Consider the following 27,974-nt stretch of genomic DNA (forward strand, 5'->3'; position numbering starts at 1 on the left):
CCCACCCACCCCCAGATAGGCCAGGCGGGGCTTCTGGGAATTGCAGTCCAAGCACAAGAATAAATAAATAAGGTTGGGGAAGCAGCGCTGCTTGTACACAAGTTTGCAAACGCAAACTCCCGTTTGCAAAAGCCAAAAGAAGGAAGCCGGCCGCTCTAGGCATTTTGGAAAGCAAAACTCGACGGCCCCCCGTCTCCAAGCAACCCGGCCGAGCGGAAGTCCTCGGCTCCGCGGAAGTTCCTCCGGCCCCGCCTCCCTGGGGAGCCCGTCGTCCAATCACAACACGGAGGTCTGACTCCGCCCCTTCCTCCCCGGCCTTGGCCACGCCCCTTCCCTGTGTGGCGGGAAACGCGGAGCCCGCCATGGGGTCGCCGGTGCTGGAGGTCGTGCGGGGGGAGCTGAAGACCTTCGGGCTGGACTTGGCGGAGGGCGAGGAGGAGGAGGCCGTGGCGGGAAAGTGTACGGGAGCCGACGAGGGACGTGGGGGGGGGGAGTGGAGGGCCCCGATCCCTATGAGGGGGGAAGGGGAAGGGGAGGGGGCAGCCATTTGGGGGGTGGGTGGGGGGCGAAGCAAGACAGGCCAGCAACCCGGGGGGGGCGGTGGCGGTCATCCTAGAGCAGACCAAGCCGCAACTCTCCTTACCAAGAAAGTTATGTCTCCCTGGAAGAGACCAGGGCCCCAAAAAAGTCCCCTCTCTTTACACGAGCGTAGACCCACTGAATCCATGGGGGTTTGGTGAGTCGGCTCCCTCCTTCCTAGGTTTCGCTGGTTCAAAGGGGGACTCCTCTTAACTCCCTGGTCCCCAACCTTGGACCTCTAGATGTTCTCGGACTACAAGTCCCAGAAGCCTTTGCCGCCACCTCTGCTGGCCAGAGTTTCTGGGGGTTGTAGTCCAAGAACATCTGGAGGCCCCCCAAGGTTGGGGGCAACTGCTCTAACTCCACGGCCCCCAACTTTCCAGATGTTCTTGGACTACAACTCCCAGAAACCCTGGCCAGCACAGGGGGTGGCAAAGGCTTCTGGGACTTGTAGTCCAAGAACATCTGGAGCCCCCCCCCAAAGGTTTGGGGAAGCGCTGCTCTAACTGTTGCTTTCTAGGCTGAAGTCATTCCCAGTTCGAGTAGACCCATGGGAATCTATGGGACTTACGGAGGAGGCGACCCCCTAAATCCCCATGGATTCGGTGGGTCCGGCTCAAACACTGTTCACTGTGCTAAGCCAGGGGTGGGCAATTGATTTCTATGGGGGGGGCACATGAAAAATATGAACTGTTCGGGGTGGTGGTGAACCAACTTTACCTAAAAATAAAATAGGGATGTTATGATTGTTTTTATTTCAAACGTGTTAAATCTTCACAAATACTAAAGAGTTTTTTTTGCGGTATGTTAAAAAGAAGCAACTGATCAACTTTAGACAAAAAGCTATAAATGGTTTTTGATGTTTGAACGAATGGTTTGAATACTTTATTGCGGTCAAAGACCAGTAAAGTTTTGATGTCCAAAACGGCTCAGGTCTGTGCTAAGCCATAGAAATTGGGGAAAGTTGGAAGAAGCCAGGAAAGAGGAGGACCGCCAGGGAGATGGACGGACTCTGTCAAGGAAGCCACTGGCTTTTAAGTTTGCAAGAGCATAGCAGGGTGCTTGAAGAGGGGCTGTTTTGCAGGTCACCAAAGCACACAACAGCAAGACAAGAGTTGTGGGTCGAAGGTAGAGACTGGCAGCTTGTGGAACCGCAGATGGTCCAGGACTCCCATCTCCCTTTGGGACGTCCAGCGGCCAGCATTGGGGGGGGTCTGGGCCAATAGGGAGGTGGCCATCAGAAACCTCTCAAGGGCATCGACTTTGGAGAGCCAAGAAGGGGTCAGATTTGGGGTGGGAAGTTTCTTTCGGCGATGAAGGGAGGGGCTTTAAATAAAGGAGCGACAAATTTTAAGGAGAGAGCAATGGTTTGGATCAAATCAAAGACCCATCTAGGCTGATCAGCAGTGGATTAGCGGTGTCCCTCCGGAACAGCAAAAGTAACCAAGTGTCCGGCCATACGTTAATGACGCTTACTCCCTTCTTTGGTGGGCTTGCAACCCACTTCAGCCGATGCATGGCGTCTTGTCTAGAATTTTAGGTATGTTGGGTTGGGTCTAAGTTGTGCATCTAGACAGTGGTAACGTTTTTGAGTTCCTCCTCCCAGAATGAATTGGAATAAATGACCAACCAAAATCTGACAGGTGTCTTTCAAGAAGCTTCTCAATTTTTTTTTTTTTGTAATTCCGGCCGGCTTTTCAAAATTGGCCCAGCAAGAACTGCGGAGATTGTCGGCCTTTCGTTTTAATCTGAATGTTTCTCAGTTTAGTTCAATTGCGATCGAATTTAATTGCACTTGGATTATGTTATGTTGTTATCATAGCGAACCACCCAAAGTGACCGTCGGTCAGATGGGCAGTATAAAAAATTTAATCACTCAATCCCCCAGCCAGCAGGAACACTTGCACTCGTCCCAAAAAGGAAATATCAGATATAACTCTTAAAGGCAAACTGTTCTATTTTAATGTGAGAAGTCAGTAAAATACAGAGTTCACAAAGTATTCATGCCAGCTTTGAGAGTCGGTGATGTATGGGTCCATCTCTCAGATGCAGTAATTTATGGCCTGTGTTTGGTGTTCAGTTCTGTCGCAGCCTGGTTTTGCAAACATTCCCGCTAGAGACAGAAGACAAGCTAAGAAATGCTCTAAATAGGGATGGTTTGTTGGATATGACTGTCCATGCTGTTTCTTGAAAGTGTGTGAAATAATTCAGCCAAATAGCTGCTACTGGTTAACAAATCTGTAAATTTCCATCCCATGTCACTGACACTCCTTCCCCAGCCGCGCTGGACTATTGATCCCATTCTCCCTGCCCCTTAGCACTGGATTAGAGAAAGCCACCGTCTGGACGGAGGACGTGGTACAAGATAGGGTGGAGCCACCCTTAGAGGAAAAACCGGTGAGATGCGCTAAACGGCTCCCCTTCTTCTGGTTAATAAAAAATAATCTGTTCTGGGTCTGTTTCTCTCTTGCATAGTGGAAGAACTTTGCATGTTGCACCGGCTGAAGGCGGTGACGTTAGCCGAAGAACTGGTCGCCTTTTTTGCCACAAAGGGAACCATTCATCTGACCGCTGACTCCCTCTACGTCTTTGAACATGAGGTAAGGGGATTAGCAGTTGGGTTTGGACGTGGAAAAAAGGAAATTATGGGCTAGAGAGAAAGCATTGGCTAATGGCAGGGATGTAAGAGGCTGCTCTAAGGTTGCCAGTCCGTCATGTTTTGTGCTGTCTGTATTAGGAATTGGGAGTCTGCAGGGGGGCCCCCAAGAATTGGTTGGATCCCAATTCCCATGTGCCCCTATGAGGATGGTCAGTGGTTGGGGATGATGGGAGTTGTACTCAACCATGTCCCAAGCTCCAGTTACAGGTATCTGAATCTCTAGGCAGCTGGGAGTGTTCAAAAAACTTTACAGGTTTAGCTTCCAAGTAAAAACTTTAATAAAACAATAAAAGACCAAACTTTTTGACAAGGAAAAAAAATGGCTTGTCCTTTTCAGGATTGTAAGTGACCTTAAAGCACTAAGGAGCTTCCGGGTCAAGTCTACGGGGTTAAAATCCTTGCCTTACAAAATGAGGGGGGGCATTGCACAGATTGTCCCTCAGTTAAGCAGAAAGTGAACTTAATCATGATAAATATCCGTGTTCCTATTTCCCATCGAGTCAGCATTTTAGATGTACGGGAAGGCCTGTGCTCCTGATTTAAAAGCAAGAAAGCAGAAACATACAGTAGGATCCCCTTATCTATGGGATCAAAATCCTGAGTCACTTATCCACGGTCTGGAATTAGGAATAATAAAAGAAAAATCCTATATATATTTCTATTGATGTTACCAGAACGGGGCACTAGAGGGAGCCAAAGACCAATCTGTGTATAGTGTTCAGTAGAGAAATATATTTCAGTGTCATTACCAGAATTGGCCAGTAGAGGGAAGCAGAGACCATGCAATGTATAGCATTTTTTGTTGTTATACTGTAATAGCGCTTGCCATAAATATTATTTTTCAGCATCCGTGGGAGGGACTTGAATCTGATCCCCCATGGATATTGGGGGTCCTGCCTGTAGTTTCATCTTCCCTCCCTCTTTCCTTGGTATAGCCATCACAGCTGAGAGATGACAGTCTGTTCTGAAGAGAATTCCCATTCTCAAAACAAAAAACCGCACAGCGGCTGAGTTTTACTTTGATAATACCGAAGTGTCTTTCGCGATGAGAGGGGTTGACCTTCCAGGCATTTGACTGTGTGGGATTTCTCCCCAGGCGCTTATGAAGCGAACTGCGAAACCTTCAAGAAGGAAGGAAACCCGTACTTCTGGAATCCACCAGATCACTGAGCAGTATCCTTTATAATGTTCGGTAGGGTCGGAGCCGAGGTGCCCAATTTTATCAGGGATTTGGAAAAAAAAAAAAGACATTGGAACAAGCTGGGTCGTGGAACACAACCTTCTCCGATTTCTTCTCCATGGTTTAGCCCTAGAGGCATGCCTCCTCTGTGGTTATGTTGCCTAGGGCAGATGGGATTTGTAGTCACTGGAGGGTCATGGGTTTACATAGGCATGAGTGGATGCTTTTAACTCTTAACTTTGCTCAGTTCAGACGCTGAGGAGGAGGACCAGCATCTTCTGGATACTTACACATCACCGTCAAAAGTAAGTACGCGCCGGGCTCTGTTTTTCTGCCCGAGAGAAGCTCCTTTTTAGAAGAGTGTAGATGACAAATGTCTTTTTTCGCCGATACAAGGTTGGTTCTCTTTAGGATGGTCTCTTTAGGAGCAGAGTCAACCTGCTTCTCGGTACCATTTCTTGGGGAACTTCAGTAGGAAGGTGCTTTTGCCTCACGTTCTACGCTGAGGTAACCTAGTCTCATCTCGTTGGCCCCTGTGGAAACAGACTCCCACCTGAGGTGAGCCTTTGGCTTGGTCTGGTGAGACTATTTTGAGTACATTTGGACCTCTGTAGACGTGGAGTCAGGATCCACCCGTTCACAGACCCACAGTCTGAAAATATTAAAAATAATAAAAGAAAAAAAAATCTAGAAATACATATTTCTAATGATGACCAGAACTGGCCACTGGAGGGAACCAGAGACAACGCATAGCGTTCGCTAGAGAAATATATTTCCACAGTGTCATTACCAGAATGGGCCACTAGAGGGAGCCAGAGACAATGCCATGTATAGTATTTGCTATTACAATGGTGCCTCGCTTAACGGACGCCCCTTTTAACGACAAATCCGCATAGCGATGAAGATTTCGTGATCACAAAAGCGATCACATTGCGATGTTTTAAATAGGAAAAAATCGCTTTGCGATGATCGGTAACCTGTTTCGCTTACCGATTATCGCATAGCGATGATTTTCCAATAGCTGATCGGCTCGGTTTGCGAACACCTCGGTTTACGTAATTTTCGGTTTGCGAACCGAAATCTGTAAGAAATAAAGCCCTGGGTTACGTTGTTTTCTCTTTTTTTTGCACTACGACAGGGTTTTCCCAGGACGCATGGCGCCTATAGCGCCTCCCCTTTCGTAGCAGATCCGTTTCGCAAACCGAGGGGACAGTCATCACTCAGTGGCAGAGCACAGTCTGCATGTTCACAGCTCCATACAGGGCTGAAAAAAGAGAAGACCCAACATGTCCTGCTAACAGCTGTGCGATCGTAAGGATCTTCTCTCGTTCTTGCCGCCCCTCGCCGAGTCCCACTCTACCTTGTCTTGCAGGCCTCTCAGAAAAGGGAGATCACAACGCCGGAGAACCCGCGGTCCAAACGGACTCTTTCTGGCCGCAGCCCCCGCCTGGCCTTCTCTCCCAACAGTTTCTCGCCCAGGTAGGCCCTAACCAAGGCGTTGAACAAATTGCTTACCTTTGAACCAAAGCAAAGCACTTAAAGCACTCTCGGGGCGGTTTACCGTTCAGTTGTGCGTGCTACGCGTTGCACCCCCACCTCCCCCAGTGAGGTGGGTTCTCGGTTTAGCCCGAAAAAGCAATTTATCCATGCTCTCGTTCTTCCAGATGCCCGGTGTGGGGTCATGGACAGAGACATGGACTGTGTCTTAATTTGGAGACAGGGGATCAAATCCCCGCTCAGCTGTAGAAACTCACTGGTGGTGTAGAGCTGGCGAGACGGGTCTTTAAACCATCTCACTGATCTTGAAAGTCCCGTTAAGGCCACTCTAAGACAGAGGTGGGCACGAAACAAACCCCAAACAAAAAATTCCACCAACAAACTGGGCTGGTTTGTTTCGCGACCCGGTTCAGCGACCTTTTTCTCTGGGGAAACTTTTTCCCCTTTGCCCTTTAGTTTGCTTTGCCAAAAAGGGATGCCCACCGGCCCCCTCCCTGCCGCTCCCTCTGCCTGCTCCGGCCGCCCCAGCAGGTGGCGCCCGCAGGAGCAGGTAATACCTCCCGGCTTGAACTGGAAAAACAAACCGCAAATGGGTTAGTTGTTCTAGAGGGGGTTGTGGTGGCTCATGTTTAGTGACAAACCCTCATGAACGACCCGTTTTTCTGCTTCACACCCATCTTGACAGCACAGAACAACAGCCACTCATTCTTTCAACTACTTTGATCTGCCACAGGAAGAGGAAAGGAAATGACAGGGAAAAGCTTTCTCATCAGAGCAACCCCTGGATTCTAGCAGACAGGAAACCATGGTTAGTAGAAACCATGATTTCTACTAACCATGGTTTCTACTAACCATGATTTCTACTAACCATGATTTCTACTAACCATGGTTTCTACTAACCATGATTTCTACTAACCATGATTTCTACTAACCATGATTTCTACTAACCATGGTTTCTACTAACCATGATTTCTACTAACCATGATTTCTACTAACCATGATTTCTACTAACCATGGTTTCTACTAACCATGATTTCTACTAACCATGGTTTCTACTAACCATGGTTTCTACTAACCATGATTTCTACTAACCATGGTTTCTACTAACCATGATTTCTACTAACCATGGTTTCTACTAACCATGGTTTCTACTAACCATGGTTTCTACTAACCATGGTTAGTAGACACCATTGCTTCAAATTTTTCTTTCAGATCTGGCTTCAGGTTGGTCTTGTCACCTGATAGACTGAAGGCATAGGGCCGACACTGTTGCTGGTGATGTCACGCCGGTTGCGCAGACCTCTATTTTCATCCTGTAATTTTATTTCCCCAGCTATATTTTCATAAATGTATGTTGTGAGCCGTTTTGGGTTTGCAGGAAAAAGCGAAAGATACAAATAAATAAAGGAATCCGCCAACTAATCCAGTCAGAGCTTTAACTAGGATTGGGCGAAATTTAAGACGAGATGGGTGCGAACCGCTGGTTCGTGCCAGTTCGTCCTTTGGACAAGCAGGTGTCGAGCGTTTCTCAGCCCTGCCTCCTCTGGTGGGCGCCCACTCAGAGGCAGCGCCTGGGGGAGGCAGAGCAGAGAAGCTGGGGCACCGCCTCGAGTGGGCGCCTGCAGGGGTAGGCTTGGCTGCGAACCGCAGAACGCCTGTTTGTCCAAAGGACGAACCGGCACGAACCCCCGAACTGCCCATCTCTAGTTAAGACTGAGTGATATTTGAAAATGGGGTGTCTGTGTGTGGAATCAACGTCACATTTTTAATAAACTATTTTTCCGTCCAAACGAAGCGCGACCCCGTCACAGAAATACAGCTCCCGGAGCAATCGTGGGGAGGTGGTGGCCTCTTTCGGCTCTGTCCACGGCGCCTCCTGGCATGGAAGCGGGGGTGCGACCGCCACGGTGACACAGTTTACGGCGGACACAGATTCACTCACAAAGCCATACAAATTCATGTTCCAGGATCTGATGGACTACCGGGAAGGTATTTTAAAATAAATAAGTTTAAAAGACCTGGGTGGGAATAGGGTAGGTAACCCAGGCCCCCCAATATCCACGGGATCAGTATCTGCTTATCCATGGCACTGAAAATGTTAAAAGAAAAAAAATCCTAGGAATACCATGTTTCCCCAAAAACAAGACAGGGTCTTATATTAATTTTTGCTCAAAAAATAAGCACCTTAGGGCTTATTTTCAGGGGATGTTTTATTTTTTCATGTATCTTCTGGTGGCTGCACAAGGGTGGAGGTGGGGGTTTCACTTAAATGGGGCTTATTTTGGGGGGTAGGGCTTATTTTCCTGAAAAATCATCCTAGGGCTTATTTTCAGGTTAGGTCTTATTTCCGGGGGAAACGGTATCGAGTTCTAAAGATGACGTTTTCAGAGCTGGCCCTTAGAGAGAGCCAGAGACCACGTTATGTATATTATTCACTATAATCAGCTTTTTCAGATCAATAGGGGGACTTGAAAGCGATCCCCCGTGGATATTGGGGGGGTCTTGCTGTATATGGAAGATTCTCTAGAGCAACCCTTCTTAACCCCTTTTTGGCCACAGATCTTTGGGTAACTCTTGTCAGTGTCCAGGGCCCCCTGTCAAAGGAGGATGCAATACGAACAGGATTACCTATCAGAAAATCCTCACATTTCCCAGTCTGTGGGCCCCTCCAAATGGCCCTGGCACATTTGAAGAGGCCCACAAGACTGGAAACGATTCTTCAGATGCCACCTTAATATGACAGAGACCTTTGGGTAGAGTGGGCGGCAAATAAGTTAAATAAATAAAATAAGATTCATTATGTGGCTTATACAGTCCTGATTGGGCTTATATTTCTTTCGTCTTGTATTCATGGCTGTAGAAATGCTGGAATTTGTGCAACTTTAAAGCAAGCTGCTGCGGTTGCTACTATTTAACGACTTTTGGTGGTGTCCTATTGCTTTTTATTTCCTTACACTAATCTTGATTTCCGTCTCATTTTTTTAAAAAAAAATGTCAGTGATCTCCTGTAAGATTGAAGAACTTGGTGAAGCACTAAAGGAGTACTACAAAATAGAAGAATTTTGCTCTCTGGTCATCCCTACCCAGGTAATCTATATGCCTAAGGTTTTCTGAGTTCTGCTGCTTTTACATTTTATGAGTGCAGTAGGATCCCCTTATCCACTGATTCACTTATCCACTGTCTGGAAATATTAAAAGAAAAATCCTAGAAATATATATTTCTAATGATGGTTCCCAGAACTGGCCATCAGAGGGAGCCAGAAACCATGGTTATCTATGTATAGCGTTTGCTATTACAATGTTTGTGATCATCCACGTTTTTCAGAATCCGCAGGTGGGGTTGGAACTATCTAGAAATGGGGGGGGAGCCCTCCCTAATAAGTAGAGAACTGCGGCAAGCTATATTTATTTAATGCAGTTTATCTATTTATTTGAACTAGAGAGAGTATAGATGCAGAGATAGAAAAATTAGTTTCTTGAATTACAGTTCTCAAAATCCCACACCGATGAGTAATGCTGAAAAACGCAATATAGTGAATAATATTATAATAGCAAACACTATGCATAGCGTGATCTCTGTCTCCCTCTAGTGCCCGTCCTGGTAACTTCATAGTTTTTACAGTTTTAGACTATATAAGTGAATCAGTGGATACCGATCCCGCGGATAAGGGGGTCCAAGGGTTCTCCTTGCAGGAATGGGCAGCCGTTGATTTTGTGTATCAGATTTCATGTAAAGTGTCTTAAAAATTGACCTATGCTCTTTTTTTTTTTAATGGAAGGCCCGTGTGACTGTTCTGGGCCAGATCGGATGCGATTCCAATGGGAAGCTAAACGCCAAGTCTGTGGTCCTGGAAGGGGATCAAGAGCACTCCTCGGGAGGGCTGGTGCCTGTGGATGTCTCGGAGCTCCCAGAATACTCCTTCTTCCCTGGACAGGTGAGGCGTCTTGCAGGTAGGGCAACGTCGAGGTGTCTCTGCCTTTCAGAAGACTTGAGTTATAGACACAGCAAGAGTGGACAAAATTACGTGACTTTTTGATGACAGAGAAAAAGGAATGTATTTTTGCCACTTTTCTGTCTCGGTCAGGCCTCACTCACCGTCCTGTGTCCAGTTCTGGGCATCACATTTTAAGAAGGGTGTTGAGAAGTTCAATATATATACCGTATTTTTCCGTGTATGAGGCTATACTTTTGTCTAAAATCTTTAGACTAAAAATTGAAGGTCGTCTTATACACGGAAGTAAGCTGAGGAGAGAACAAAAACAAGTGGAGGGGAAAGCAGGGATCAAAGCGATCCTGCAGCGCTTTGATCCCTTTCCCCCTACACTCGCTAAGCCCCACTTAGATTTCTTAATTTTGGATTTAAAAAGTGGGGGTGGCATGTTATACATGGGGGCGTCTTATACACGGAAAAATACGGTATATTTTTCTAGGTTTTTTTTCCTTTTAAGGTTTTGAATATTTTCAGACCGTGGATAAGCAAATCAGTGGATACTGATCCCATGGATGAGGGGTTTCTACCATACTGCAGTAGAAAATGTTTTTTAAAAGTTCCACTTGATTGAGTTTCACTTCTCTCTCCCCCCCCCCCCAAATTTTCCAGGTTGTGGTTATGGAAGGTATCAACAATACGGGCAGAATGTTCTTTGCATCCAAGTTGTATGAGGTGAGAAACTGCTGTTTACACTCGCTTGTTCTGGTGCTTTTTTCACGGCTGGAGTTTTTCTGGAATTTGTGTGGTTCGATCCTTGAAAATCTGGAACCTATAGGTTGTGGCCCTCCCTCTGAAAATCTTGGAGACCCTTGACCTTATAGGGTGACATTCTCCAGCACCAAACTAGTTCGCCTTAGACGATCCAGTGGTTTAAATGACAGCTAGAAAAAATGCTGGATTTGATTCTCCCCATATTTTGCAACCAGTATGCAATTAATTATTTGTTCTATACTTTTTTAAAATTGCATTTTGTATATTTAACCACATAATACGTTTTAAAAACAGATTGTACATTTTTTAAACTGCATTTTGTATATTTTAGCCACATAACATGTTTTATTAATTGGTTGTATATTTTTTTAAACTGCATTTTGTATATTTTAGCCATAAATACATTTTATGAGCTGGTCACCCGACCATAATAGATAATAATAAATAAATTTATTTCTCCAGCACTGGTCTAAGGAAGCCAGAGATGAACCAGGGGCCAGAATCTTAGCATGGCATCTAAAACCTGTTGGTTTCGTAGCTCTTGTAGCAAACCAGAAACATAACCCAGTTTTTTTAAGTTAGTTGCCAATCTTCCAAAGAGTGTTTTGACATTAAAAAATGACATGTAAATTATTTACCTATAATTTGTTGCTTTGTAAGAAATGTTTCAAAAATGAGTTACAGTATTCAGGTGGTTGTTGTTAAACTTATTTTTTTTAAAAAGTAACAAGCCACATAAAAAGTTACTTTTTCAACATTGTAATGGGTAATGGCCATGATTTGCTTTCAAAAACAGGGTGATAAATAACAAATAGGGAATGACTTGTATCTGGAATAACAGGCTAGGAGATGGACCTCTGAGCACTTTCGCTTCCTGGTTAGTTTCTGATTGCTTTTAGTTGCAAACGACTCCCCCCCCCCCCGCCCCCCGGAAGGAACCTCGTGACGGCTTGGAAAGCAAATTCTAAATAACTGAAATAATAAAACCTGTTTTCAGTGAGTCGTTTTTAAAAGCTGCTTCTCTCTCACGCTCTAATTTTGTGGCCTGAAACGTCAAATCACCAGCCCGGGATCTCTTAGTTGCACTTCGCGGGGACACGGGAGAAGGTGTTCTCCCAGACGGTGGAACTCCTTGCCACTGGAGGCCCAGGCTGGCCACATCTTTGTTGTCTTTCTGAACGCAGGCCAAGACTTCTCTTCAGGCAGGCTTTCCCTCAGCGACTGAGTAATTAGAAGACAATAAACAGGATGATTTCTATTTTGCGGCTTCTAAATCTGTTTTTCCTATTGCTTTTCCTGAACCTTTTTGATCTATTGTTGTTCATTCTTCTTTAACGTTTGAATGATTTACTGTTTTTAGCTTTTAATATTGTTTTTAATGATGTAAGCCACCTTGCGTCCTTTTTTTAAGAGAAAGGCAGAGTGAAAAATATTTTACATATAGAAATACTTGAGAACATTTTGTGTTCTTTTTTTCAAAGTGCAAATATTAAATCTTGTTTCTTTTCTCCTCAGGGAGTGCCACTGCCTTTCCATCATCCTTCGGATCAGGCAGAAAGTGAGTTAGTCCTGATGCTTATTTTCTTAAACGAGGTCTTAGGATTCAACCTGTTCTAGGACATGTAGTCCTCTCAAAGGGGGTTGGATTGCAAATCCCATCATCCTTTGCCATTGTCTGTTTGGGCTGGGAGAGATGGGTGCTGGAGTCTACCAGTGTCAAAGATTTAGTGTCCGTCTGCCCACATGAAATGCTCCTTTCGCAGCTCGTTCTAAATGGTGGCTATTAGGGTGGAATTAAAAATAAAGCGGATTCTGCATTAGATAAACCTTACCCTTGCAGAATCTGCTTTATTTAAGGGTAGAAATCTTACTCACTTCCTATGTGTTGTTCCTTAAATTGTCACCAACCTTTTCTGTGTAAGTATTCATAAGGACTAGAAACTTAGCTGTTCATGTTTTTTCAGACCTATAAAAGCTGGAACTGTGCTCTTCAATTGTGTTCTGTTTTTAAAAAATTTGGTGGGCTACTCGTAAGGATCCGGGGGGGGGGGAAGGTTTCCTTTTCTCTTGGTCTTGGAGGCCTGCACCCCTATGAAAATATCCAGGCATATCGGCTTTGTTTTTTTTTTTAAAGAGCTAAAACAGAATGGAGGGAAAGTGGGAGGAATTGGCTTGTAAGATCAAATCGCATGTCCTGTAGCACAGGGAGGAACTGCTGGATAGCTCGGTGGTTTAGGCGGTCAGAAGCTGGTTTGGGGGGCCCGTGGGCTTCCTAAACCCCTCTCGGTTTAAAAAAAGAATTAGTGGAAAACATGACACGTTATGTTCCTGAAGAGGTGGCTATGTTATAAAACGGAGCGCAGCCTTTCCCTTAAGACCTTAATTTTTTTAAAAAAAGAAGGGGTGGGAGTGTTGGAGCGCTCAGAACGGGCCACTAGAGGGAACCAGAGACAACACAATATATAGCGTTCCCTATTAAAATCGTGTTCGCTGTTATCCGCGTTTTTCAGCATCCACGGGGAGAAGGCTCAGAACCAATCTCCCATGGATATAGGGTCCCACCGTACACCGTTCTGAACAAGCAGCCCTTCTCCTAGCACTGTATCCCAAACATAGTGCAGTTTTGTGAGTCCTTTTCCCTAATAGGAGCAATTTTGTACAGCTTTTGATCTGGACGCCGCAGTGCAAGATTCTAAAAAGTGGGGGATTTCAGCGCAACCAGGGCTCAACAGATCCACGCTTGTATGGGATCTTATGTCTTATGCATGTCTCTTATCTTTGTAACCTCCTCAGATTTAGGGCCACAGATGGTGCTGGTCGCCTGCGGCCCCTATACCACCTCAGACAGCATCACCTACGATCCCATGCTGGACTTAATAGACGTTATTAATAAAGACAAGCCGGACGTTTGCATTTTGGTAAGCATGAAGCATCCACAATCATAGTTACCCTTGGCCGTCCTGTTTTGGAACTTCGTTACTCTTCTGCACCATTCCTGGGTCCGAGGAAGCCCTGAAATAGGTCAGAAACTGGCTTCTGTTTGTGAACGGCTGGATAGCTCAGTGGTTGAAGTATCTGTGGAGCCTGAGGTTGGGAGTTCGAGTCCCACCTCTGCCTCCTTGTGAGGGGCTGGACTTGGTGAGGTCTATACAGTGGTGCCTCACTTAACGAGGATAATCCGTTCCAGCGAAATCCTCGTTAAGCGAAAATAAAAAGCCCATTGAAACGCATTGAAAACCCGGTTAATGAGTTCCAATGGGCTGAAAACTCACCGTCCAGCGAAGATCCTCCATAGGGGCGGCCAGTTTCGCTGCCTGTAAAGCGAGGAATCTGTCCAAAAACACAGCGGGGAGCCATTTTTACACAGCCGGCGCCATTTTGAAACTGCCGATCAGCTGTTTTAAAATCGTCGTAATGGGAAGAATCGGTTCCCGAAGCAGGGAACCGATCATCGCAAAGCGAATTTTTCCTATTAGAACATCGTTTTGCGATCGCAAAGTGGTTGCAAAAAGTTCATCGTATTGCAGTTTTGTCGTTTAACATAGCAGTCGTTAAGCGAGGCACCACGGTAGTTTTCCTTCCAGATCTGCCATTCTAAGATGATGTGTGTAGTTTAATAAAGGTGCCACCCACCCTTGCCTCCCTACGTGCAAGATAAAATGGTGCCCTCTGGGCACTTGGTGCTACAGCTACCATGAGTGTTGGGGATTCTGGGAGTTGTAGTCCAGAACCCATCTGAAGGCTACGGATTCCTACTCTGCCTATTCGCACAGAGCTGTTTTTCTCTGCGGCTCTCATCACATCTGGCATCCGCTTGGGTTTTTGTGGAAGCTTTCCAATTCTTGGAATTAAAAACACATCCTTTCTCCGCTGCTCACCCTTCATGGCCCACAGCATTGAAAGGTGCTTGATGAGTTTTCAGAAACGACCGTCGCGACTAATTAGGGTGTTGTCTTCCTGCCTGGGTTGACCCTAAATTTCCTTTCATTGTTGACAGCTTGGACCCTTCCTTGACGCGAAGCACAAACAAGTTGAGGTAGGTTTCGGGATAAAGTGATGAAAGCTCGTCTTTTTCTAAGCTGTTGTCGGGGTGGGCTTTCTCGGTGGTGGCACCCGGATCGTGGAAACCCCCCCCCCTCCGAGATCCTGTAGTTCCCAGTTGTCTTTCAGGAATCTGTCAGAAATCAAGTGTCTTATTTCCACAGACTTTAGGAGAAAAGTAGACGTCTGCTGACTTAGGTTCCTTTTCTTAGTTTGACCTTACGATTTTTATACACGGGCGTTAAGTGAAAGGATGGAAATCCCCGTAGTGTTGTACTTCTCTAAAAACCTCTTAGCTTATTTGATTGTTTTTATTCCATTTTATTGTGAGCCGGCCAGAGTGGACGATCTCTAAATGGGCGGGATACAAATTTAATAAATAAATAAAGGAGTTTCCTATTTCTGAGGCCGGTCGCCGATGAGAGAGATGTAGCCGCCCTCCCATTCAGCTCTGGATCCTTTCCTGGAAGAAAGCGGGCTGCCTGCCTTGCCTGCGATCCGGCGACTGGCTTCTTGAGCGCAAGATTCCTTTTGCTGATAGGCTGCAGTTGATCAGAGTCCAAAAGACCCATCAGGGTCTATTCTCATTCTTGGAGACCCGATCCTTTTGGGGCTGAGCCCCCTTGACTTGCATGCAAAGCTTGTGCTCTGCCCCACAGCTGCACCCCTTGGCTGCAGGGCTGTGGGTCTCAGGTGGCTACTCTGCCACTGACTTGACATCTCTGCTCTACGTGTCAAGTAAGCTTCCGGTCCTCATGATTTTGAGCGGTTCGTTTACCCGGGAAGAACTTCTGCCAAGTCAAGTTTATTGGTTCAACGGTAACCATGTGGGGTCCTGCTCCGTATCTGCTGGAGCATCTTTTCCTCGACCAGACCAGATGGGCGGGATATAAATCAAATAAATAAATAAATAAACATCAGCCCACGCCACCCATTCTTCTCAGGCCTTGCTTCTCCAGGTTGCCACACCGAGAGAGGCAAAGAGGACTGTTGTAAGAAATCATGCCTTCTCGGTCGTGGCCCATCCTTACGGAAGGGGATCCCCGTTGAAGTACGAAGATCCCATTCCGTAATAAGAGGATCTGAAGACGATGGAACCCAATGACCTCAGGAGGTGGCGAGGGCTCCGACCCAGGAGGCCTTCAAGAGAAAATTGAGCCACTCTGTCAGACCTTTTTGGGATTCCTGTCTTGAGCAGGGGGTTAGACTCAATGGCCTTAGAGGCCCTTTCCGACTCCATGATTCTGTGACTCCCCTCCTTCAAGCGACGTTCAAAATCATCTTAAGCTATGTCCTAGGTCACCATCATGTTGGGTTTGTATCTATTGCTTGTTTATTTGCGTCTATGTTCGGTGGTTGGGTTTCCGTTATGTCGTTGTAAACCGCTTAGACTAGCACTTTGCACTAAGCGGTATACCAATGCATGAAATAAACAAGCCTGTTTCACAACATCAGCCCCCTTGGCTGGTTTCACCCGCTCTCCAGACTTCCAGGCAGGGGTCTTTCATGAATATAACTCAGAGACTAAACAAGTGACGTTCCGTGTGTGGAGTGAAAGGGTGACTTCTTGCTCCTCTCTGTCGTTCTGTTTCTCTTAGGACTGCCAGCTCACGTCCTCCTTTGAAGACGTTTTCAAGATTTGCCTGAAGACAATCATTGAAAGGACAAGGAGGTAAGAGTTTGGACCTTCTTAGGTTGCCCCGATTTTGCAGAGGGTCTCCCCACCTTGTGGAGGGGATCGAGAGAAAGGCCCTCCCCTGATGATCTTAATGCCCAGGGATTGAACTACAAAATATAATCGAAATTAGAGGATATTCCAAAGTGCCTCCCGGAAAGCAATGTGTTTAATGCGTTTTCTGAATATGAGGAGGGAAAGAGCCTGACGCTTCTCCGCAGGCAAGCGCGTCCAACATAAAACACCCAGTTGAACGGTGCCTTCTGTTTCGATTGGAGCGCAACCTTTCGAGTCCTGCAGAAGTCCCTTCTCGGGCTCAGTGACGCCCGAAAAATGAAAGACAGGAGGAAGGAATGGGCCTGAGTTTCTTAAACTGTCCTTGAACCTACAGAAGACTTGTCTCTTCACCAAAATTTAAAAAAATTAGCAAGTGTATTTTTTTTTTCACTTCCAACATAATGTACAGTGGTGCCCCGCATAGCGACGATAATCCGTTCTAGAAAAATCGTTGTTATCTGGATTCGTCGGTATGCGAAAAGAAAAAGCCCATAGGAATGCATTAAACCCCGTTTAATGCATTCCTGTGGGCTTGAAACTCACCTTTAAGTGAAAATCCTCCATACGGCCGCCATTTTTGCTGCCCGTTATGTGAGGAATCGGCGTGAAAACACAGCGGGTGGCCATTTTTTCCCCGGTGGCCATTTTGGAACCGCCGATCAGCTGTTTTTAAAACATCGCTATGCGAAAATCGGTAAGCGAAACAGCTTACCGATATCGCAGAGCGATTTTTTACCATTAAAAATATTGTTATGCGATCGTAAAAAATCCGTCGCTATGCGGATTTGTTGTTAACCGAGGCGCTCATTAAGCAAGGCAACACTGTATTTCTTTTTGTCTCATTTTGCTGCACTGCCACATCCGGACACATTAGGCACCGTGTGGTGTCCAGGATGCACATACAGGTCATTGTGATTCCCCCCCCCCCCTCAGATATTCCCGCTTACCTATCCTCGGTTTGTCCATGTCTTTCCAACAGTGCCGGCTCGCACCTGGTCATCGTCCCTTCTCTGAGAGACGTCCACCATGTCTGCGTGTACCCCCAGCCGCCTTTTGCCCGCTTTGAGCTGTCGAAGGAAGACAAGCAGGTACATCGAAGAACCTGCCCCTTTATTTAAGCTCGCGGGGAAGACATCTCAGTCTGGCTGTTCTCTGGTGGCTGTAATTTTCAGTCATGATGGGACAGGAAGCCCAGGGTTCGAGCTTGTGGGCCCCTCCAGCTTGGAGAGGGTGGCCACTGAGACCTGAGAAGCAACGGGAGCCTCCGAGGAGCGAGGAGTTAAAGGAAAGCGCATTGAGGCCCTCGGTGGGAAGCAGGATGGACGGAGGGGGTCATCCCTCCGCCAGCTGGCAAACGCTTCCCAGTTTTTTTAAAAAAAATTAGAAGTGGGGGCCTATAAATACCATAGGACTGCCATATCCGCGGGATCGGTATCCACAGTTTCCCTTATCCACAGTCTGAAACTATTAAAAGAGAAAACCAAAAATACAGTAGTATCTCGGTTTACGAATGCCTCGGTTAACATAATTTTCGGTTTACGAACTGAAATCCATTGAAAATAATGCCTCGGTTTCTGGTTTTTTTTTTTTTTTTTTTTTTTTTTTTTTTTTTTTTTTTTTTTTTTTTGGAGTATAAAGGAAGTTTCCCCAGGATGCATTAGTGCCTGGAGGTTTATAGCACTGCCCCTGTTCCTATAGCAATCCACATTCCGGTTTAACGAATTTTTCGCTTTCCGTAATGTCCCGGAAAACGCATTAATTTCGTAAATCGAGGTACAGTACCACTGTATGTGTTTCCAGAATGTAATGACCATCGTGGCCACTAGAGGGAGAAGAAACGATGCTCTGTATCTGCAGGGTTTTGACATCCATGGGGGGCACACTTGGAACTGTTCCCCCCACAAATGTGGGGCTCCTCCTGTAGTTTCATGTATTGTTGTCCGTAGAGATAGGTGGGGAAGCCAGGTAATTCCTGTATGCACCGTCATCTCCTGGCTGGAACCCCCCCCCCCCAAATGCACAGCCTGCAAGCCAGGTTTCTGCAGTTCCTCACTGACCCGTTCGGTTTCTGTGGGCCTCTGTGAGGGGCTGGACCCCAATTTGCAAAAGGGAATCAGGCCCACCTGCCCTCCGATACGCCCTCTAGTAGGGATCAGGCTGTCCGTAGTGTGGCCTGACATCCCCCCACCCCCGGAAACCAGCCTTTCAACCCCTTTCCCCGAATTTTCAGAAAATGAACCCCAAGGGAGGGTGGCGTTGGGAGAATCCTTCCGGCACAAAATTCACCCTTGAAAAGGACTTCCTGTTTCTCACGGGGCAGGAAGTTTCATTTTTAGCCATTCTCCTTTTTTTTTCCAAAGGAGTCTTGAGTCATTTTTCCCGCATCAAGGAGAGGAGGCTAATGGTGGGGCTTCCCTGGAAGATCTGTTGCAACGTCGGCCGGTTGTTTCATTTCACGGTTAGGAAATAACACTCGGTCGTCCCTTCCGGCCGCTGTCCCCAAACTCATAATTTTTGACTAGGACAGAAATTCCTGCCCTATTTATTCCTTTTCTAGCAAAAAATAAAAATTTAAAAAATTGATGGAACAGCTTTTTGCATCTGTCAACGCAGCTCCAGCCCCGCTTGGCTGTCCCGGGTGGGGCTGATGGATGTCATAGTTCAGAACATTGGTAAAGTTTCAGGTTTCTTTATACCCTAGGTTGCAGTCTTCAGCCGGACCTAGGATTCTTTCAGCCTTGAATCCTTGCTCATCTGTGAATTTTGTACCAGTCTTGTTTTGCTTATTTATCTGAAACAGATTTACGTAGTCATAGAATTTTGAATTGTGGTGCTGGAGGAGGCTCTTGAGAGTCCCCTGGACTGCAAAGAGAACAAACCTATCAATTCTAAAGGAAATCAACCCTGAGTGCTCACTGGAGGGACAGATCCTGAAGCTGAGGCTCCAGTACTTTGGCCATCTCAGGAGAAGAGAAGACTCCCTGGAAAAGACCCTGATGTTGGGAAAGGGTGAGGGCAAGAGGAGAAGGGGACGACCAAGGATGAGATGGTTGGACAGGGTCATCGAAGCCACCAACATGAATTTGACCCAACTCCAGGAGGCAGTGGAAGACAGGAGGGCCTGGCATGCTCTGGTCCATAGGGCCACGAAGAGTTGGACACGAGTTAACTACTAAACAACAACAAAAAAAACATACAATAATGGAGTTGGAAAGCGCACGCAGAAGGGTGTCCCGGCTGTAAATCCCGTCAAAAGAGCCCTTGCCAATTTCAAACTGCACCTAAAAGTAAGAGGGTCAAATAAAGTTGTGGGGGAGCTTGGTATACTGTGCTAAAGATAGAGACACAGTCTTAAAGCATGAGATGGTGTAGGCATCCTTCAGTCTCGAGAGCCGATGGAGGTCTTGGAACAGCGTCTAGTGTGGCTGAGAAGGCCAATTTGAGAGTGACCATCCCTTCCATGCTGAAGACAAATACAATCTGTCCCCTGTCCAGCTCCCTGATTTGGCTGAGTTCGGGACTGCCTCTTTGCCTCGGCCTGCTGGACAAGGGTCTCTTTGAATTGGGAGAGGCCATTCAAAGAACTATGTTTATAGATAAGTGTGAAAATCTGCTTCTGCTGTATCTGAGGTCTTGGACCGCGCTGTGGATTTTGAAGCTGACTCACGGAGTTGCCCCCTCGTCCTTCCCTTTTCCTTTTTTCTAATTTCAGAGGGTGCTGTTCGTCTCCGACCCTTGCACCCTGGAGGTCAACGGGGTGCTTCTGGGCCTGACGTCAGTGGACCTGCTCTTCCACATGGGCTCCGAAGAAATCAGGTAGGTTCCCAGCCGTGAGAGGAAAGCCTCCTCGGTCCCAAGCCGGCGCCCCCCCCCGATAGGTGGGACTACAACTCCCATGGTTTCGGCGGTGAATAGAGCCAGGGCTCTCCAGCGCCGCTTGGAGGGGAAAGCAGTGGCTATGTGGGGCTGAGGATCATGGGGTTTGTAGTCCAAGGACTTGCTGTGATTCCTTGAGTTGGCTGTATTTCGAGACACGGCTCAGCAATGTTACGTACACTTGGCCCTCTAGGTTGGCGGCCTTCGACAAGTCCTGAGTCTTGATTCTTCGGTCCTGAGTCCCTCTTAAAAACAGGCTTCCCACCCCCCCCCCAAAAAAAATAAAGGAGGGCTGGGTGGGTTCTGAACCGGAAGTTGGGTTTGATTCATTGAAAAAACAACAACACCTTGAGTAACTGGAGCAACGTCAGTCCAATTTAAGAGCAAGTGGCATGAATCAGGTCCCTGTTCCTAGACGTTAGGGTCTGACACGCTCAACGAGTGTTGGGTTTGAGGAGCAATCGTGTTGGATGATAAGTCACGGGCCTGGGTGTCTCATGGACAATCGTGTCGGAAGAAAGCCTTCATCCTTCGGGCCCGTGTGGGGCAGGGGTGGTTGGACTAGACTAGGACGCCGGAGACCCCGGTTCAAGTTCCCGCTCTGCCCTGAAATTTATTGGATGGCGCCTTCCCGTTTCTCATCCCAATCTCCCTCACCGGTGGGTTGGGAAAATAGAGGGGAAGAAGGCCGTGTTTATTACCATCAGGTTTTTGGGAAGAAAGGCCAAAAAAATAGAAGCAGAAAGCTAAATGTGCCGATAGAAGGCAACAATACCCCTAAAGGGAAGGCCAATAGCTCTCTCGACGCCACGCTCCTGTCCGATTGTGTGTCAAAACAGAGAGTGGGAGGTTGGTGGCTCATTCACAGGCGGTAAATCATCAGCAATTCTTGCTCAACCCTATTGCTTTTCTTTTTTTTTAAAAAAAAAAGCACTCTTAATCTAGAGAGAACTCTACCAGTAACAGAGAACGTGGTCCCTTCTGAGAGAGGAAAGGGTGGGGTTGCCCTGCGGTCGGAGAGGAAACAATATGAATCAGGCGTGATTCAATCTCCCAGAAGTGTCACAGTTGTGTGAGTGAGTGAGAGAAGTAAGTCTACAGCTGCCCCGGTCCTTTCTTGGGGGTCAGGAGGCTCTCAAACCTCAGCCCAAACTTTGTGTGGGTCTTGGAAGGGTGCCTCCCGCTTATTTTTTTTTAAACGTTCCTTAGAGGAATGTTCTCTCGCACGCTCTCCTTGCTGCTTTTACAGGGCTCCGAAGCTGCCGTAGGTGGAGAAAGGCGGGGTATAAAATATTATGAATACATCCCGAGGGCCGGGTGTCTGTAACTTTGCTCAGTGTCATCCAGTACGGCCACTCAAATCATCGCAGCTTTTGAGGCTTCCGTGGAAAGGGTTGAGTGGATTGGGGCTTTCCACTGGGGACGAGAAAGGTTTATAGAAGAGGTATTTTAAGATGCCACCACATGTTTATCTTCTTTATTTTGTTTTGACCTGATAATGGATATGTTTCATTTCTGAAAAAATCCCCGTGGCTGATGACCTCAGTCTTACGTGGTGGGGCTGCACGAACAGGATTTCGGCCGTGAACATCTTCTTTACATTCCTTGTTTGTTTTCATGACGTAATGGGGGGCCGCCTGCCGACCCTCAAGGCTAGCTTTCTCACGTATATGCTCCAGCCTTCTTCCTTCCTTCCTTCCTTCCAAAAGAAGAGGTGAAGTTTCCAAACAGGAGTGATTCGCTTTCCAAACTTGTCAATAAGGCCACCACCCTGTATACTATTTAAACTCCGAAATATCAGAGTGAACGTGAACACTCGTGGTGTCCCTGTTGTGGGTTTTTCACTATCGGTGCACCTCCCACAGCAGACGTGTGGCTCACTGCAGCGGCTTAAAGTGGCTGCGGGTGGTTTTATTTTTGATCGATCGATGGATGGATTCGACTTATAAACTGCCCCACGCTCTGGGCGGTTTGCAACACAATTATGCAAGGAACACTTCTTCCCCCCCCCCTTTTCCGTGAATCAGGTGTTCATTTTACTGACCTCGGAAGGATGGCAGGCTGAGTCAACCTCAAGCCGGCTACTTGGACCTATTGGGATTGAATTCAAGTCATTGAGCAGAGGCTTGACTACAGGTTTAAGCACTATGCCCCACAGAACTTGCTGAGTTGCAGAGTCCATGAGAGCCATTTTTCTCAGCAGCTCCCCCTAATCTAGCACCCATTTTCCATCCTCGCCCTGTGCAAACCCTGCCCACCCAACTTCTCCCTCCCTTGGTTTAAGGGGGTCTGTTTTCCTCTCCTTCAGAGACCGCCAGGTAAGCAATGTAGAGTAGGTATTTTCTCTGATATCGAAGACGCTTTTGTGGGTGCACAGAGACCTGTTTCGGCAATGTCTTGGCAGCTGCAGCATGGCTGCGGAGAACACTCCATAGACCTCCTCTGCCCCCTATATGGACAGATATCTCCAGATTATTCATTCATTTGCCTATCCCGCCTTTCCTCCAGTGTTTACTTCTCCTCTGCCTTCTTCCCTGATGAGAGTCCCCAACATTCTAGGTCATCCAACGGGTTCCATGGCTCAGTGGGGCTTAGAACGTCCACGTCCCAAGTCCCAGCCCCACGCAAGGGTTCCTCGCCCTGCCTTTCGCCGTTGTGTATTTGGGTACCTGCTGGAAGTGGGACCCTCTCTAATCCTCTGTGGTGGGACGTGGGCATGAAATAATTGTGGGGGAAAAAAGGAGGAGGAAGATTCAGTGTCCCCTCCCAAAGAAAAGGCTTATGCTTCCAGAAAAAGGAGAGTAAAACATGCCCAGGAGGTATCAGAGTTTATTTTTCTAACACTCGGCATTAGTTTCACTTCCAGATGTCAATTCCCTCTAAATCCGGGGGCCCTGGAGCGCAAAGCCCTGGTTGCCAGAACTGATGTGGGAAGCCACAGGCCTGCCTCTTCCATCCACCCTCTTTCCCCTTTGATGGAGAGGCAGAAACCCGGTGCGGATCTGCTCCCGAGAATGTGTTGGGCTTTCCTGGGAGTCATCTGTGGCCCAGTTTGCAATGGATGGACACCACTTGATTTCCTCCGCGTGGAAGCTTTATATTCTCAAGAGGGGACAGGCTGGAGAGTCCTCCAGCAAAGCAATCCAGAGAGAGAGAGAAAAAAAAAACGGAGAATAAATCTGTTGGTGTTTCTAAATACCAGAGATCTAATTTATGTTATAAATTTTGCTGGTGTGTGTGTGTGGAATTGACTTCCACCCATGATCATGTCTACAAGCAGTGCTATGTGGCATTCTTTCAAGGGCCAGATTTAAACGCTTATTTTTGCGAAGGCTTGTCTGGGAACGAACAGGATCCATTCTTTGACACATTCTGTGCTGTCTTCTCCCCAAATGCGGCTTCTCTTCATAACAAAGCCTGTGACGCCGATGAGGCCTGGAAGGAGTTTGTAGATAAAGAGTTGTGAGAAGGATAACAATTCCCATAATCTCTAGGCGGCCTGGCAGGATGGGACTTGAAGTTCGGCAACATCTAGGGGGCCATGTTTCCTCATCTCTGTCTAAGCGATTACAAATGTAGAGTATTGTTTTAAAGCTACAGTGGTGCCTCGCTTAGCGAGTGCACCGTATAGCGATGTTTCCGTATAGCGATCCCTTTTTCGGGATCGCTATACGGAAACATACCCGATCTTCGCAATGGGGAAAACCCACATTGCGAAGATCGGGTATTGCAGCGGCCATTTTGGAGCCGCCGAACAGCTGTTTGGCGGCTCCAAAATGGCCGCCGGAAGCCCGGAAATGGCTGCCGGCAGCCGTTTTCACGCCCTGCCCTCGCTTAGCGAGGGCGCGAAAATGGCTGCCGGCAAGGGGAATCCTCGCTGAACGGGTAAGTAAGCAAGGTATTGGAACGCATTAAACTAAGTTTAATGCGTTTCAGTACCTTTTCCCTACCCGTTTAGCGACGATTCCGCATAGCGAGGGCTAATCCGGAACGGATTAACCTCGCTATGCGGGGCACCACTGTATTTTAAAAGTATCCCCTCTTCCATTTTCACTATGCTGTTTATCCCCCTTCATTTTCTCTTTCTCCCCAGTTCTTTCAGTGCTTTGGACCGTTTTTCTCGAATTCTGAAGCACATCTTGACGCAGCGGAGGTAAGATCTTTAGTTACAGAACATAGAAGAAAGTAAGTTTGTCCCCTACCCCACTCTCTCTGTCTGTTGCCTCCCTCTTTGCCTTTAGGTATGGCGGAGGATGCTGCCCTTTTCCCAGGGGGTTGAAGGGAAACTCAGCAAGCAATCCATTCCGTTTTTTAAAAAAACCTAGAATGGGAGAAGGAAGAGGGTCTCTGGTCTGTCATTTGCTTCTGGCACAAAAATGCTCGAGGCGGCCGGCTCCGAGTTTGTCGCCGAGAGCGTTCCTGTATTACTCTTTTCCCACATTATTGGGTTATGTCAGTAAGGAACCGGGTTAAGGCAAACAAACTAGATTGTATCCAGTTCTGGACACCCCACGGTTTTAAAAGGATGCCAACCAACTGGAGCAAATACAGTGGAGGACAAAAGAAGGAAGATCGGGGGACTGGAAAGGAAGCCCTAGGAGGAAAGACGGAAAGAAATGGGGATGTTTAGCTTAGAGAAAAGAAGACGGAGGGAGAGAGGATAGCATTTTTTCAAATCCTTGAAAGATAGTCATACAGAGGAGGGGCAAGATCTGTTCTCGATCGTCCCAGAGTGCAGGACACATCATAATGGACTCAAGTTACAGGAAGTAAGATTTAAGCCAAATATCAGGAAGAAACTTAACTGTTAGAGCAGTATGACAATGGAACCCAATGACCTTGGGAGGTGGGGAGCTCTCCAACGCTGGAGGTATTGAAGAGAAAATTGGACCACCCTTTTGTCAGATCTGCTTTGATTAGGATTCTTGCACTGAGCAAGGGGGTTGGACCTGATGGCCTTAAGAGGCCCCTTCCAACCCCATGATTCTAGGATTCTCTGAAGCCGATGCTTCAACTGGACAAGATGGAGGTGTCAGAAGGCAGGCCAGGGAACAACAGCCACCCCGTGCTCGCCCCGTCCACTCAGGTTCGCCTTCCAAGGGGTCACGCCTTGAGCCTGGATGCCCGAATCTCGGTGGTAGCCAGGCTGAGCGCTAGGACTGCTAAATCTGGCATGCCAGCTGCGCCCACCAGATCTCACCATGTTTAATCCTTGTGAGCGGGTAGGGCCTCTTTCTCCCCACCCTCTGTCTCCTCTTCACCCCAGCCATGCCCGAACTTTGCAGGCTCAAGAGGGTGGGAGGGTGACCGTTGGCAGAATCTCCAGCCCCTTGCAGTGGAAATGCGCCAGAAAGGGAAAGGGAAAAAAACACCTTGGAACTCAGTGCCTTTTTTTAACACTGAATTTAAGACAGACACACACACACACACACACACACACACACACAGAGAGAGAGAGAGAGAGAGAGAGAGAGAGAGAGAGAGAGAGGTCTGTAGGGGGAAAAGATTGTAGAAGTGTAGGTAACGAGATCTTTTCTCCCCTCCTCACCCTATGCCTCCTCTCCCTGTCTGCCTCGAATCCTAAAACAGCTATTACCCGCTCTACCCTCCTGCCGAAGAGATGAACATCGATTACGAGAAGTTCTGCCAGTACACGCCTCTGCCTCTCACCCCGGACGTATTGATCACTCCGTCGGACCTGAAGTATTTCATTAAGGTAGGAGCGGCTCGTCCATTTTGTTGCATCTTTCTAAGCTGTGTTTAGCCCTGGCAGGGCCAGACTTGGGACTTGCTTTTATTTGTCATTTATATGTGTAGTATAAATTAAAAGGGGACGTGGGTGGCGCTGCGGGTTAAACCGCAGAAGCCTCTGCTGCAGGGTCAGAAGACCAGCCGTCATAAGATCGAATCCAGGCAATGGAGTAAGCTCCCGTCGCTTGTCCAAGCTCCTGCCAACCTAGCCGTTCGAAAGCATGTAAATGCAAGTAGATAAATAGGGACCACCTCGGTGGGAAGGTCACGGTGTTGCATGTCTAGTCGCGCTGGCCACCTGACCACGGAAACAGCCTACGGACAAACGCTGGCTCTATGGCTTGGAGATGGGGATGAGCACCACGCCCTAGAGCCGGACACGACGGGACTCAATGTCAAGAGGAACAGTAGGACAGTATAGTGGTATGATGCTAATGTACGTGGCAATTACCCTGCAGTTGAAGCAGGTTTTCTCAATGAGGACTGGAATGGCTGCCATTAACATCTTGGTATGGTGGGGTTGCAACTGGATAACAATGCTGTGCATCGCCGGCCCCCCAAGTAAAAACAAGACGCCTGGTATCTCTGCCTGTCATTCACCCACCCTGAATTGACAGGTGTCATTTATACCCAAAAATCTGAAGATTCAACTTCATTAATTTTATTGTACTGTAGATCCACCACCAGCACCTATATACTTTTCACATTCCAGATTTCTAAGCAGACTTCTGTCCTGGAGCTTCTGCTCATCTTCTGTCCATTTATTTATGTATTTATTTATTTGATTTGTATCCCGCCCATCTGGTCTATATGACCATTCTTCAGTTTTCTATCTCAAAAGGCTTTCAGCCTCCGGACAGTACAGTAGGACCCCGTGTTCACAGTGGATCGGTTCCAAACCCCTACCGCTGATGCTGGAAAACGTGGATGATAGTGAACGCTTAACATAGCTAGGTCTCTGGCTCCTTCTAGTGGCCAATTTTGGTAATGACATGATGGAAATATATTTCTCTGGGGAACGCTTTACGTAGCCGGGTCTCTCGCTCCCTCTAGTGGCCAATTCTCTTAACTTCATCTGTAGAAATATATTTTTCTAGGATTCTTCTTTTTAATATTTTCATATTGTGGATCAGTGAATCTGCAGATACTGATCCTGTTGATAAAGGGGATCCTACTGTATGGCTGCTTCTGCTGCCCGGGGTCAGGAGGCAGTTTTGACTTCCTTACGGCTCCGTCAGCCTCTTGGTCAAACTTCAATGCATGCAACTGCTACCTTTCCAAGGGGCAGTGTGAATTAATTTCTGCCCCGTACTCAACAGAGCCTGAGGTCTGTGTTCGTGTTCCTCACCAGAGTTAGCCCTTTTTGTTCTGATCAAAGAAGTTGGAGGGACCCAAAAAATCTAGATGGCTCTGACGGAGACTCCCATCCAACATGGAATGTCACCAGTTCCCCATTAGCCCAAACTGTTCTGTTCTGTGGATTTTCTAATCCGATTTCTGTTCTTCTCCACGGTCGTCCTCCTGTTCAGGAAGTCCTCGGGTGTGTCTGCGTTAATCCCGGACGGCTCACGAAAGGCCAGGTGGGGGGCACCTACGGGCGTCTGTGGCTCCAGCGACAGGCTTCCGAGGGGGTGCGGAGGAGCCCCTGCGTCTCGGCTCAGGTTGTCCGGATCTAACCCAGTGGTCTCTGCGCTGAACGTCCCAGCGGAGGTTTCGCTAGAACTCGGAGCAGGAGACATCCCGGGTCCGAGGCAGGAAGGGAGTTCCCACGTCGAGGTCAAAGGTTGCAGCTGTTTGGGGATTTTTCCATCAGATTCAGCAACCAGAGGGTGCTGGGAATCCAGGACATCTGGAGAGATTTGCACCTCATCATCTGATGCAATCGCCCCGACCGGAGTGGGCCGAAAGGGGCCTGGTTTTCTTGACACACGCTTTTGATAAATTTAAAAACAAAAA

General features: G+C 47.4%; 1 protein-coding gene across 2 annotated transcripts; it reads left to right on the forward strand.

Moving 5' to 3' along the window:
- Positions 1-301: 301 nt before the first annotated feature.
- Positions 302-27,974, forward strand: POLA2 (DNA polymerase alpha 2, accessory subunit). 2 transcript variants are annotated; one of them, XM_072983831.2, is made up of 18 exons: positions 302-459; positions 3,055-3,179; positions 4,335-4,411; positions 4,666-4,723; positions 5,791-5,897; positions 7,711-7,904; positions 8,914-9,002; positions 9,695-9,850; positions 10,517-10,579; positions 12,134-12,176; positions 13,412-13,536; positions 14,616-14,654; positions 16,258-16,331; positions 17,371-17,479; positions 20,104-20,207; positions 24,361-24,420; positions 25,857-25,983; positions 27,548-27,974. In XM_072983831.2, the coding sequence occupies exons 1-18, from the start codon at positions 363-365 to the stop codon at positions 27,692-27,694; spliced, it is 1,794 nt and encodes a 597-aa protein (XP_072839932.2). In that variant the 5' UTR covers positions 302-362; the 3' UTR covers positions 27,695-27,974. The 2 variants fall into 2 exon arrangements, with proteins under 2 accessions (XP_072839932.2, XP_078238201.1); XM_078382075.1 differs by lacking the exon at positions 302-459 and adding an exon at positions 1,056-1,184.

The sequence above is a fragment of the Pogona vitticeps genome, chromosome 15 (assembly GCF_051106095.1).
Source record: "Pogona vitticeps strain Pit_001003342236 chromosome 15, PviZW2.1, whole genome shotgun sequence".
NCBI lineage: Eukaryota > Metazoa > Chordata > Lepidosauria > Squamata > Agamidae > Pogona > Pogona vitticeps.